General features: G+C 44.7%; 1 protein-coding gene across 1 annotated transcript in view; it reads right to left on the reverse strand.

Annotated features, from left to right (window-relative positions):
• Nucleotides 1–3,901: 3,901 nt before the first annotated feature.
• Nucleotides 3,902–14,679, reverse strand: part of LOC114437811 (golgin subfamily A member 1-like) — a 34,818-nt gene continuing 24,040 nt past the window's right edge. Inside the window, exons 7-13 of the mRNA XM_028408743.1 lie at nt 6,019–6,121; nt 5,703–5,863; nt 5,421–5,579; nt 5,208–5,267; nt 4,761–4,985; nt 4,578–4,664; nt 3,902–4,051 (exon numbers count right to left, since the gene is read on the reverse strand). Of these exons, the coding sequence (XP_028264544.1) occupies nt 3,971–4,051; nt 4,578–4,664; nt 4,761–4,985; nt 5,208–5,267; nt 5,421–5,579; nt 5,703–5,863; nt 6,019–6,121 (876 nt within the window). The 3' untranslated portion in view covers nt 3,902–3,970. The remainder of the gene's footprint in view (nt 4,052–4,577; nt 4,665–4,760; nt 4,986–5,207; nt 5,268–5,420; nt 5,580–5,702; nt 5,864–6,018; nt 6,122–14,679) is intronic.

Consider the following 14,679-nt stretch of genomic DNA (forward strand, 5'->3'; position numbering starts at 1 on the left):
TGGACATTGACAAGCTGATATGAAATGTTACTTCCGGCGCTGGTGGAGACCGGCTGCTGCTTAATGTCTCCTTTTTTCCTACTTTTTGCTATTCTTCACTTTTATTTATTGGTAGTCTATTTTATAATGTATATATCTTTCTCTTAACTTATCCCTTGCTGTCTGTATGCCGTTGCAAAAATGCAATTTCCCCATTGTGGGACTAATAAAGGTTTCTTAATCTTAATCTTTCTGTTTGAAGCGGCACTCATAATTCATTGACAATGGAGGATGAGCAACATGCTGTGGAACCTGAATCTGCCGAGGTGCAATGTGCTGTTGCTGAGAAAAGATCAAGAAAGCACCTTTAAAGGAATCACAATAGTAGCTGAAAGGCTTCAAAAAGAAGGAAGTGCCTATTTTCAACCAAATACATGCTCCTGAAGATCTGTTCCCACACAGGTCAGTGCCTTTTGTCTGCACATTTGAAACAGCTGTTGCCGCTGGCGTCTTCAGCCTTTACTGTAATTGAATTGAATTTAGCAGTCATATCTCCAGTCAGACCGTATTGACTGACTGTGAGGTGCTGCCCTCTTGTGGTGGAAGCACAGTTTACAGTGATGATGCAAATGGCAGCCGCACAATTTTAAAAGAACCATGTGGGTATGAAGAAATATATAAATAAAATCAAATAATGCTATAGTTTAAAATGTGTGCTTCTGCACTGCAGAGCCACCTTAGCCCTAAAGCCCACCAGCTGCTCATTATTTCACTTGGATATGTCATTACCACCACTTAATACTACAAATCTTAAAATGTGCTCAAAATAAAGTGTTTACACTTTCAAAATTATGTTAAAAAATATGTATTATATTATGTATTATATATTACTATTTCAGATATAATTGTTTTAAACAGCACGTGCATTGAGAGAACAACACTTTTATATATTCAATGATATTCTCATATTTAATTGACAGCATCACATATTGCAGCAAAACAGGTCAAACATAAAAAATAACAATTAAAAACTATGTTCACAGGCTCCTATGTACAGTTATCAGGTGTGTGGCCTCTTTCAGGACGTTGTTCTCCTCTCCCCCTCCAGCAGCTGAGATGAGGCCTCTTCTTGAAGGGACTTGTTCTTCTGCCTCTCGGCCTCCAGCAACTGTCTCATCTGCTCCAGTTGTGCTTTGAGGGCGCTCTCATTGTCAGCAGAGGTTGTGGCTTCGCTCTGCTCCTTGTAGAATTTGTCCCGAAGATGTTTCTTCAGCGTTTTGTTGACAGCCAACAGTCGGCTGTTTTCGTCCTCCAGATCTTTGTTCCGGCTGGAGAGGGACGTGCTCCGGTCCTCCAGCTCACGGACGACCTCCTGGTGTTGCTGAGCTTGGACTCGCAGGTCTGCCTCAAGCTTGGCGATCTTTGCGTCCTTGGCAGCGTTGCTTTTGATGAACTCCTCGGTCTGCTGCTTGGAGTGTCTTCCACTGATCTCCAGAAGCTTCCTCAGTCTCTTGGAGATGTCCAACAGTCTGCTGTTCTCATCCTCAACGTGGTTGTTCCTGGCCATGAGGGAATTATTCAGCAGGCCAAGCTTGCGGATGATGGAGTGTTTCTCTGGAACCTGAAGAGGACCCTTGAATCCCACTCTTGCGTTTTGTCTCTGGGCCATGACAGCAAGAAGCAAAGCCTGTGTGGAACAGTAAGCAAAGTTATACAAGAAGAATAGACTAGTTTGTGCTGGTGTTTGAAGTTGTTCTGTAGACTTACACTATGCGAGGTCTATTCCCGATGTGAAGTGACCGTAGATCCGTGTGTCGCAGTGAACCGTGGATGTATAGTCAGTAACTGTGTGAATGCCTCAAAGCTCCAAATATATAGCAGGAAGATCAAAGGACACCACCAGCTGTCATGACAACACCAACCGTCATGTGAGCAGTTTTTAAATTTAAAATTTAAATATCAACAATTTGACCAGTCAGCATAACAAGGGCACAATACACTGAGAACAAAATAATATAAAAATGATCAATGTGTCAGCACCTGCAGAACCTCTCCTTTATAGGGCTTGCCTTGATAACTGCCTCTTCTTTAAATGTTTCCTTTATTTATTTGTTTTTTGAGCACTGTAAATTTATAGAGGCTGGAAACATGTAAACAGTTCAATATCTATGGAGGTGGGGCTCACATTTTTTGGTGAGAATGGCAACACCTCTGGACAGCTGTAAAAATATTGTTAACATTTTACGTTTTTAATTAATCAAACTTTATTTATTGTAATTTTACCATTTTACTGCAGAAAAACATGCTTGAGCTGAGCTGAGTCCACACTAATTAAAACAGCGACAGGGAGGATTCATTTAATATGAATTCAGTCTGCTTTGTAGCATTATTTTAGTGTCGCTCTGGATTATCAGTATTATCACACTTTTGAAAGTTTTCTATGTTTCTATTTTTATCATATTGTACACATTAGAGCGATGAAACTTTTTTCACCCTGACTGCAAAATATTTAACAACCACCAGGGGGCGTTGTCAGCCTTACACAGTGGTTCCACTGAAGGATTGGACTTTGCATGAAGTATTGATTGCTTTCTGCTTTTTCTCTCTTTGGTCACTTGACTGTGTTTCTTGGTGTTAAGGTACTCGTTTTACTTTCCTTTAACTGCCTGGCGTTTCTACACACACATGATAATATTAGGTAGATTCAGTCATTCAAAATAAGACATCAGAAATGTTAGATTTAGTGATTTCTGATTTATTTATAATAAACATGGGAACGCAAACCACAGTAGTGGCAGCGATCATAAAAATCAAAGACAAAAAGAAGAGCTGCAGTGATTGTACAGTTGTTGTTTTAAGGTTTTTCACAGCAGAATCAATCAGGTTAAAAAGTGCATTCACCGTTCTCATGTTTCCTTTGTTTGATTCTCATAGAGACAGTATATAACCCAATGGAGTCTGTGCGACTACATCAGTCTGCTACCTGTTGTTAGTAACACAAGACGATGACAGTTCTGCATATAAAATGTGCTCCTGCATCCCGATACACAAAGAACAAATTAAACCAGTAAAATTTCAAATGGCCGAGAAACTGTCACATGTGTTGTGACTTGTGTCACTGTCAGGAGTGGGCATTGTGATGGGAATGACAATCTGATGATGGTGGTGATAAATACTGCAAACCGATCACATCAAACCATTTACATCCACTGATTTATAAAGTTCTCAATGCATACAGTATGTACATATTTCTATATATAAATAGACATGTGGAATGTAATTACATTTATATTAGCAAAGGCAGGTAAAGGTAGAGCATGTCCTCCAGTCATTTACATAGCATTCTCTTATTTTATCACATCGTTAGCATCCATATCATTCACACTGATGTTAAAGGGCCTTAATGGTCCATAGATCATACAACGTTACTTACATTTTAGCTGTTCAGGTCTGTGCAAATTCTATTCCCAGTGTTATATTTTAGAAGTAACAGGTAGGATGAGGGCCTCTGTGATTTTTGTTGACATTTTTTTTAGTACGATTACATTTCACTGTTACGTTTGTGAAGCAAATCTTTCTGTCAGCCTGGAGTCCCTTGATCCTGAAGATCTTTGTAGATTTACTAGCTTAACTTGTCATTTGAAAGAGGCAATTTGGTCCTTCGATGCCAGTGTGACAGTTATAACCATTTAAAAGATACCATTAAATAAGCTCCCATTGATACTTAAGCCAAAGTAGCTTCAGTATCCTGTACAGGTAATTAAAACGACACATTTTCCTTAGAGAAGCCCTATGTGCTTTTTAAAATAAAGAATAACTAAATCCTTCAGTAATTAAAGGCTCTACTATCTGTCCAGTAAAGACTCCTTCCAAGTCATGTTGATGTTCCAACAAAAAAAGAGTCCTGCCCAGTGATGGGAGCCACACAGGAAGGAGGAGGTGGTCCATGGTTTCTTTTCTCTCCATCCCTTTCAACTCTTTCTGCTGCTCATCAGCTCCAGTTGGTTGAAGTGCCTGAGATTGAAGGCCGGATGGTCCCCTTAGGAGAGGGCTTGGATCCAAACCATGACATCTAGAGCACAGAGAACATATGAATTAAAAGAGAACTATAAACATGTTATAGGGCCTGCACCTCTGGTTTAAGGACAGCTGACCACATTGGCAATAAATAAATAAATTCCACCCTTTTCAAGTATTTCGTGTCATTTAGAGGTCAAGTTGCACTAAAATAAGTTATGTATATTAATATACTAAACGGTTAATTGACATCGATAGAAATAAGACACAGACTGTTTTGTTTTGACATGTTATGTACTGAAGATAATCAGATTTAGGAAGAAGATTCCTAAATTTGAGACAATAGTCTGTTGGTACATCGTAGATTAAGAATCTGACTGAATAACAAAATAAAAGCCCATCAACCTTTGAATCCCACTGTTATTATTCAGAGTTATTTACAGAGAACACAATCAATTCATTTCGTTCCTCTGAGTCAGAGATAAAATTGCTCATTATTATATTCAACAAATGAGCTTGCTTGCTGATTAGGAAGAGGCCACGAAGGATAAAAGCTGATCACAGGGAGTGTTAGGACTGACCTTGTACTCCAGGGTTTGCTTCAGCATTTCCTCTTCCTCGCGACTGAAGTTCAGCAGCACAGCTACAGCTCGAATGAGCTGATAAGCCTAACAGGGCGAGACACAGAACAGATTCAGCCCAACACTGCCGATGCATATCAATCGACTGTAGTGTTCCAAAACCAAACAGCTATGATGCTTCACCTCGGCATCTCTAGATGACATGAACTTGAGGACAACATGCTTGAGATACTCAAAGTTGATTTCCCGTGAGTCGTTGAGGTCTGAGGTGTTAGTCACTGTGGTGTTGGAGGTCGGGGGGCTCGGAGTGGATGCTGGTGGAGGGTCTGGACAAACCTTCTCTTGTTTCTCTGCTCGGCTTTCTAACAATTTCTCCCTCCCTTCAGCTTCTGGCTCAGGCTTTAGTTTCTGCAGAGGACAAACAGTATGAGGCACATAGACTCTTCAGCTCTCAGTGAACAGAAAGCCTCAAAAATTCACTAGTCATTTGATCCTGCGTTAACAAAAAGCCTATGTTGACATGCACACCGCATTTTGATTAAAGTCATGTGATTACAGCTCACATGACGATTACAACTCAGAGTACTGCTGTGCATGTAAGCGTAGTCCATAAGAGACTTGCTGTCTTACCAGTTCTTTCTGCAGAGTCCTCTTCAGCTCTGCCAGTCTCTGCTGCAGCTGCTTGATGGTCTGCAAAACAACAACAACAATCAGTGTGTTGCATGAAATTGTAAATGCTTGTGTGCATTTATCTGTAGAGAATGTCTCCTTTGTTGGACTAATAAAGAATTATTTGATCTTGTCCTATGTGCTTATAATGTTATTCATTAAAAAAAGGCTGACCCTGTTCTTGTCGCTGAGCTGCTGCTCCAGCTCTCGGTTTACTTTCTGGACATGATCCAGGTCGTCCACGGTCACACTGCCATTTTGATCCTCCTCACACACTTCAGGGCTGTGAAGCTGTTCCGTCAGGGTTTCCACCTCCACCTCCAGGTACGAGACCTGTACAACACATACCAAACAGTACATGCTGTAAACCAATCAATGAGAATGTCTCTTTACACTGCATGTAAATTTGCACCAGCAGAAGCACAGGTGTTTCTTCTATTGTATATAGTTGCTGACCCGTGCCTGGCAGCTATCTAGCTGCTGTGTTTGACTGAGCAGCTCCTCCTTCAGGCTGGTCAGCTGGGAGTCTTTATCCAGCTCCATCTGCTTCAGCTGTGCTCGCAGCCACTCGGCTTCCTCCTGCAGCTGGACAAGTAATGCCTGCCGACTCTGCATCTCTGCAACACACAGAGGCACACTTTTTCACTCAAAAGAGAGAACACAAAAATGTTTTTCCTCCTAATTGTACAAATATGAGAAGATGTATTCATGTAGGATCTGATCAAAAGGAATCTCTATAAATCCAATCTATAGTTGGATTGATAGTGTTTACCGTTCTGGAGTGTTTCGGTATCTTCCTCTCTCAGCGCTAGCTTCTCGGTGGCAGTGGACAGCTCCCGCTGTGACGTCTGTAGGTCTCTGGTCAGCTCTCCAACCTGACAACACACACACACGCACGCACGCACACGCACACACACGCACACACACGCGCGCGCGCACACACACACGCACACACACACACACACACACACACACACACACACACACACACACTGACACACACTGACACACACACACACACACACACTGACACACACACTGTGACTGACTCTCAGGCCAGCTGCTGTGGCTGCTCTGTTACAGAGAAATAATCCCAGAGTTCAGTCTGATTTACAGTCACTTTATTCATAAGCATGAGGTCATTTAACATGAGCCGAGACCACTTCAGGGTCAGTGGAGCTGAATACTGGATTCTGATTGGTCAGTTGCGTTCTGCCACCTCTTCTTTCTGATAAACAGAGGATCCTGACCAATCTGTGAAGTTATGATATTGAGGATGTGTTTACAGCAGTGATTCCAGATTCAACCCCCCAACCTGCATATGGCTGAACAGCTGTACTTCCTGTTTCCTGTCAACAGGTGTCCTTCAGTCCAACCAGACGAGCGCTCTCCTCCCATACACACACACACACTCTGACACACACACACTCTTAACCTCCTGTGTTTCGTGTCGCTGGTGTGCTGTGATGTTTTACCCATGATGCTGCTGGGTTTGTGGCTTTCAGGGCTGCAGTCAGACGTTCAGTGATTGGCTGCAGGAGAACTCCCTGACCATCATCGCCATGGACGTCGCCCTGCTGTTACTGCAGGTAGTAACACTGCACTGCCTGCAGAGGGCGCAAACACGCCTTTGTCACAGTCTGAGGGTTTGTGTGTGTCTTCACTGAGTCACCAGCAGATCACTTTGACGTGTCAGCACTTCCTGTCTGCTTCTGATTGGATGGTTTTGAATCAACATGGCGGCCTGTTTGTGGTTATATGACATAAATATTTATTAAGGGTGAAGAAGAAGGAAGATCAGCGCAGCTCTGTATCTGTTAGTAGATGAGGTACTGAGGTAGGTACTGAGACCAAGCAGCACAAACTGCAGTTCCTCCAGTGTCCACTAGAGGCTGTCTCATACAGTGAGTCTGGACGGTAACTTATGTTACTCTAGCTCCATCACACTGAGTGTTTCCGCCTCTCTGCAGGTGGCGCTGTTCGTCATGGCGGAGTATCTGTACCGTGCATTTGGAGAAGGCCGCGCTCTGAAACGGACCGATCTGCTGGCTGGCAGAGACCACACCCCCACCGATGACCTGGGGGAGCTGAACTACGCCTACCATGACCAGGTTGGAGCTTACATAGACCCCCATCACCTGCCTTATCACCACGACGACCACGGCCAGGTGTCTGTGGACCAAGTGCAGAGCTACTAACCTGCTGCAAACATTATAGGCTCAGGTTCTGGTTCTGGAAACATGAGCCTCCAACCAGCCTGCGGTCTTTTACCCTCTGTTATCTAACAGACAGCTTCTCAGAATACTCACACACATCTTAGAGCAGGCACAGGCACAATCATACTTCACAGTAACATATCATGGATGAGATCATCGGAGTGACATCACATATATGTCCATAGTAAGACATATGGACAGACTGTCTCCACAAAGTCCAGCAGGCCATGCTGCTGACACAGGTTCCTTCGAGAATTCTTCCAACACAGCCTGTGTTCAGAGGGAAACCAGAGTAAGATGAAGCGTTTAGACAGAAGACTTCTGGTCCATGATTTATTTAAACATCAGAATCAGAATCAGAATCAGAATCGTGTTTATTGCCATGTAAGTGAAGGGGGTTCACATTACTAGGAATTTGCCTTAGTGATTGGTGCATACAAAGAACATATAACAATTAACATGCAATAAGATAAAAACTAAGATAAAATTAAGTAAATAAACTACAGTAAGGCTAAATTTACATGACTGACATGGTGTAACAGACATACAATGAACAGAACATAAAATACTGTGCAGATGAAATGGTAAACATAGACCCTTATATGATCGAATGTAACAGGTACCACATGGATCGGTGAGGTGGTACTCGTGTGCAAGTAGTGCAAGATGGAGTAAACAGTGCAAATAGTCGTCATTGTGCAGTGACTATACTAAAGTGACCTTCTGAAGACAGTGCAGAGCAGTGCATTAATTACAGTTTAACAGTTCAACAGCAGAGGGGAAGAAGCTGTTCTTGTGGCGTGAGGTTCTGGTCCGAATGGACCGTAACCTCCTGCCTGAGGGGAGTGGCTCAAAGAGTCCGTGTCCAGGGTGAGAAGGGTCAGCTGTGATCCGACCTGCACGCCTCAGAGTCCTGGGGACGTACAGGTCCTCGATAGATGGCAGGCTGCAGCCGATCACCTTCTCAGCAGAGCGCACAACACGCTGCAGTCTGTGCCTGTCCCTGGCAGTGGCCCCAGCGTACCACACTGTGATGGAGGAGGTGAGGATGGACTCAATGATGGCCGTGTAGAACTGAACCATCATCCTGGCTGGCACCTTGAGTTTCCTCAGCTGCCGCAGGAAGTACATCCTCTGCTTGGCCTTTTTGATGAGGGAGCTGATGGTGAGCTCCCACTTGAGGTCCTGGGTGATGGTGGTACCCAGGAAGCGGAAAGAGTCCACTGTGGAGATGGGGGTGTCTGTCAGGGTGAGGGGGGGTGATGGAGCTGGCACTTTCCGAAAGTCTACTGTCATCTCCACTGTCTTCTGGGCATTCAGCTCCAGGTTGTTGTCAGCACACCAGGACACCAGACGGTCCACCTCCATCCTGTAGGCAGACTCATCCCCGTCTGAGATGAGTCCAATGAGGGTGGTGTCGTCAGCAAACTTAATCAGCTTGACAGACTGGAGGTGCAGCAGTTGGTGTACAGGGAGAAGAGCAGAGGGGAAAGTACACAGCCTTGGGGGGGTACCGGTGCTGATGGTCCTTGTTTCCGAGACATTCGCCCCCAGCCTCACATGCTGTCTCCTGTCTGTCAGGAGGTCAGTGATCCACCGGCAGATGGAGTCTGGAACATGCAGCAGGGACAGCTTGTCTTGGAGGAGAGCTGGGCAGATTGTGTTGAAAGCAGAGCTGAAGTCCACAAACAGGATCCTAGCATAGGTTCCCGGGGAGTCCAGATGCTGCAGGATGTAGTGAAGAGCCAGGTTGAGTTTAGCTGTGAACCAGGGTTTGTCATTGTTATAACTCACCCTGGTGCGTGTTGGCACAATACTGTCCTCACAGTACTGTATATATGACGTCACAGTGTCTGTATACTCATCAAGACTATCAGTGGCAGCCCTGAACACCTCCCAGTCCGTTGTCTCAAAACAGGAGCGAAGCTCCTCCACAGCCTGGCTGGTCCACTTTTTAGATGTCCTCACCACAGGTTTGGAGAGCTTCAGCCTCTGTCTGTACGCAGGAATCAGATGGACCATCACGTGGTCAGATAGTCCAAGAGCTGCACGGGCCACTGCGCGATATGCCTCGCTTATTGTGGTGTAACAGTGATCCAGTGTGTTCTCCTCTCTGGTCGGGCATTTGATCAGCTGTTTGTACTTCGGGAGTTCTTTGCTCAGGTTTCCTTTATTAAAGTCACCAAGGACAATAATTATATGTTTGCTCCAAACACAGGATCTGATCCGCGAGTGCACGCTGAGCCTCGTGCACGTCCGCACCGGGCGAGATGTAAACAGCGGCCAGAATGAATGAAGCAAACTCACGTGGAGAGTAAAACGGCTTACAGTGAATGAATAAGTATTCCAGAGCAGGAGAGCAGTGCTGGGAGATCACAGTCACATCAGTACACCAACCACTGTTGATATAGAAACAGACACCTCCACCTTTGGTTTTACCGGAGAGTTCCCTGTGGCGATACGCTCGGAGGAGTTGGAATCCCTCCAGCTGCAGCGCGCAGTCCGGTATCTGTTCACAAAGCCAGGTCTCCGTGAAGCACAACACACAAGATGAAGAAAAGTCCCTGTTCCTTCCCATCAACAGTGTCAGCTCGTCCATTTTGTTGCTAAGTGAGCGGACGTTAGAGAGAAAAATCCCAGGTAACGGTGTGCGCGTCCCACGTCTCCGGAGGCGCACCAGCTCTCTTCCCTCTGCGCCGGCGTCTCACCTTTTTAACTAAAACGTGTAGTAAATCGGCAGCAGATGCTAAAAAAACTGGTGATAAGTCCACAGGTATGGTAAATCTTCATGAGCTCTTCTCTGGTGTAAGAGCATGCAGACACACAGTTTGTGCACAAAAACAAACAAAACAGAGCGCACCAAAACACCAGGGCGTCCGTACCCGGCGCCATCTTGATTGATTGATTGAGAACCTGAACATGAACAATATATCATAAGATTACATGAGGTTTATGTATTGTTTTGAAAGGGGGCGTGGCCTTTTGAAAATATGACAGCACGAATTGTGATGCCTTTGAAAGTCACCCTCATGTCATGAAGTGTCCCCCTGAATGTTTATCGGGCGCCCCTGACTACAGAGAGACAGTGTCCGGATTCAGGACAAGTTCCAGGACTTTCAGGATTTTATTCAGAAGAAGACGCAGAAAGAATCTGAAGGCTGATGTGAAGGATTCTCTGAGTTGCTGGAGAATCTGCGCTCTGAACTTCATTTGCTGAAACACAGGTAAGAACTTAGAAAGGTGAAGCTCTTGGCCCGGATTCATTCCGCACGGAGAGCGCGGCGCGGCGCTGTGCGCATGTTCTGTCATATTAAAGCTGCTTCTCTACTTTTCAAACGGAATCTCTGCTCGTACATGTACATCTGCGTCTGTTTGCACCGACTACATCGAGCAGACAGGAAGTCAGTCACCAGAATAAAACTCGCTGATTTCACATCGCTACCGGCGGAGAAACAGCCACAGACATGTACGAGCAGAGATTCCACGCTGCGGTATAAACCGGGGTCATAAGTAGAAAAAGTGCTGCAGCTGAAGCGCTGCTTTACTGCTGATGTGAAGGATTGATCTGAACTGATGGAGAATCAGAGCGGTTCAGAGCTGTGCGTGCCTCTGTGTGTGTCAGCCTGTCACCATGGTAACAGCAGAGGAGACCTCAAACACCACTCCAACTTTGAGAGCCTGGCGCGTGGAGACGATCCGGAATTAGAAACTTCTGAATACAAGTTTGATAGAGCAGCATGTGATGAGCGTTTTAAGACTGAACTGGAGTCTGTAGGAGCAGATACATTTGGCACATGAGCCTCGTTGAAGGGCTCCTAGAGACTCCCATGTTAGAAATGATGCAGAAACTGCTTAATATTTGGAAAACTAATTTTTTGAAAAAAACTATAAGTTGAGCAGGAATGTGCTCTGTGAGATGAACACGGTGAAAGTTGAATGGCTGATTTTTAGAGGGTGTTTTTACATTGGAAATGCATTAGGAGGGGACAGAGAGAGCGGATACAGGTAAACATACCGGTTGCCATGGATATTCAAAGATCAACCTTTGACCTTTGAAAATCCATGGCAACCTGATCAAAGGCAGGTCCTACTCAGACCGTTGTAGGAGTGAGAGCGCAGCTCAGAGCTTTAGTTGTTGTTCGACTCTGCGCAATAAAGGTGTTTGTGAACAGTTTCAGACACAGCAGGATATTTTGGGGAGCTCTGTGGAAACAAACCTGCCTGAAGTGCAAAGCAATAGGCGTCCTAACGGAGAATAATCTCAAGCTGATTACTGGACTAAACACAGAACAGAAGGATTTAGAGAGGAAGAAGGAGACACAGCTGCAGAGGAGGCTAACATCTCAGCAACAGGTTTCTTCATACAGTCAGATTCGTGGTGAGTACCAACAGTAGTGAGCGATAAGTGCAACTTCATCGCGTTTATTCAAAGAGAGAGAGGGAGACAGAGTCGTGCGCATTTACGCACATGCCGTGTGTGTGTGTGTGTGCATATTGGGGCGAACTCCATTCTGTGTGATAGCGAGACCAGAGAGTGTAAACCCAGGGACTGTAGAGACGGTGGAGCTCTCTGTGACGTTACATTGATGTTAGACTCAACTTAAAGAAAACGCTGGGAGGAAGCTGTTGTCTACTCAAAGTTACAGTAGATGGTTTTATTTGGCTGATGATCTGTTGTTCGCCATATCTGCGATGGACATGAGGAGAAGGGTTACAGGCTGGAACTAGAAAAGGGCTTTTCCTGAAGAAAATGCAAGTTTGATTGCTGCAGCTGAATTGTTGCTTTGAATGCTGATGTGAAGGATTGCTCTGAATTGCTGGAGAATCAGAGGAATCGCCTAGCAACGGCAATCAAACTAATTAAAAACCAGCCTGTGAATACACCATATGAAAGGTCTGAGGCTGGAATAATACCATAAACTTATAAGAAGCTCAGGCTGCGTGATGTGAATGTGGAAAAGTAGTATACAGCTGAAGGACAATCAATATGACAGATACAATGCTTAAAGTCTGATAAAGACTACAAACATGGCTGCTTTGTGTGCTTCCTGTGTGTCAGCCTGTCACCATGGTAACAGCCCTGCCTGCCTGCCTGTATCCTGGCACCTGAATGGTTATCAACTGTATAGCTCTCTCTGTCCCCCTCCTAATGCATTTCCAATGTTTCCATGCAGGGTGTGTCGTGTCCCCACAGGGTATACCCCGCCTCTCACCTCCTCCGCCTCCAGCCCCCCCGTGACCCTGCACTGCAGGACAAGAGGGTTAACAGAAGATGGATGGATGGAAACTGCTGTTTTTGTCCAAACCGAAGCCTTCAGACAGAAAACACGAAGAGAAGCCTGAGAAGAAAGAGCGCCAAGAACGAGAGAAGCGCGACAAGAAAGAGCGCCAAGAACGAGACAAGCGTGAGAAGAAAGAGCGCCAAGAACGAGAGGAAAGAGAGAAGAAAGAGCGCCAAGAACGAGAGGAAAGAGAGAAGAAAGAGCGGCAAGAACAAGACAAGCGCGAGAAGAAAGGACAAACGTTGAAGCAGTTTATTGTGGAATCAGTTGGCTTGATCACTAGACCGAAAAAAGCCAAGGGGACCGTCCTCACAAAAGAAAACGAAAACCTCAGAAAGGCTGCCGAAGAACTTACCCAGTGTGAGGAGCTGGCCAACGAGGTCTGCACTCTGAGGAGTGACCTACAGAAGGCCAACAAGACCGTCCAGGAAAAAAACAGTGAGATAAACCAACTGTCAGAGGACAGGTCCTCCTTAGAAGATCAGCTGAAACGTGAGCAGGAAGCAAGAGAAAGCGTTCAGATAGACCTTGATGAGGTCGAGAAACGTAAAAGCGATTTTCATTCAGAGGTGGTTCGTCAGGTGAATTTAATCACTGACCTGTCTGTTGAACACATTGATGTCTGCAACCAACTGGCCAAGAGCAAGGCCAAGGTCAGACAGTTGGAGAAAAAGGACCTGGAGTTTGAGCAAACACTGAAATGTTTACACCAGTCTCTGACGCAGCAGCAAAAGGAGACTCTAGAGTTAGGGGTAAAGTGTGAACAGCTCACAACAGAAAACGAAAACCTTAGAAAGGCTGCCGAAGAACTTACCCAGTGTTCTTCCAAGTGTGAGGAGCTGGCCAACGAGGTCTGCACTCTGAGGAGTGACCTACAGAAGGCCAACAAGACCGTCCAGGAAAAAGACAGTGAGATAAACCAACTGTCAGAGGACAGGTCCTCCTTTGAAGATCAGCTGAAACGTGAGCAGGAAGCAAGAGAAAGCGTTCAGATATACATTGATGAGCTCGAGAAACGTAACAGTGAACTTCATTCAGAGGTGGTTCGTCAGGCGAATGTCATCACTGACCTGTGTGTTGATATGTGGGCAGCAGTGGCGCAGCGGTATACCAGGGTTTTCCCGTAACCGGAAGGTTGGTGGTTCGACTCCACTCTCCATGTGTTTGCTTCATTCTTTCAGTTCCACTCTTTCATATCAGGGTCTATGTTTGCAGCTACAGTCCCCACTCATGTTCTGTTCTGGTCATTGTGGGTCTGTCATGTCAGTTTATAGCCATACTGTTAGTTCACATTGTTCACCTTGGCTTTTACCACTTTTATGCAGGTTTTATCTTGTTTCCTGTACTTTGATTATTTTACTTTGATGTTATTCATACATGACTGACTCCTGTCTGCAGCACTTTGTTGTTTTTTAAATGTGCTTTATAAATAAACTTGACTTGACCTTGTTTACTTGACCTGATCTTTTTGTTACTCACTTTCAAATTTACAGAACCAAACCATTCAAGAACACATCTTCATTTGTACAAAGTGAGATGTTAAAATATGTGTTTGTAAAAAAATACAAAGTATTATACTTACAGTACAGTGTCATAGATTTCTTTCTGGAAACACTGTAACAACCATTTGAATGTGCAGGCTGCACCATGCTTGTGTACGGCTTTTAATAGTTGCAGTGTCAATGAGTGTGTTAATGGGAGGCGCTTACAAAGGTGCACAAACAGCTGCAAAGTTATTGTTATTCACAAGTGAAGTTATCATCTTAAACACACATGTTTGACTATGACTGTATTATTTATTTATGATATACTTCCAATATATATATATTGCCATTTATTCATTCTTTGATATGCTTATTTAAATATACTGAAGCTCTAACCCCAGATCAAATACTGCAACTCAAACTCCACACCAAAAGGGGGCGCTACATGTTA

The sequence above is a fragment of the Parambassis ranga genome, chromosome 6 (assembly GCF_900634625.1).
Source record: "Parambassis ranga chromosome 6, fParRan2.1, whole genome shotgun sequence".
In the NCBI taxonomy this organism is placed as follows: Eukaryota; Metazoa; Chordata; class Actinopteri; family Ambassidae; genus Parambassis; species Parambassis ranga.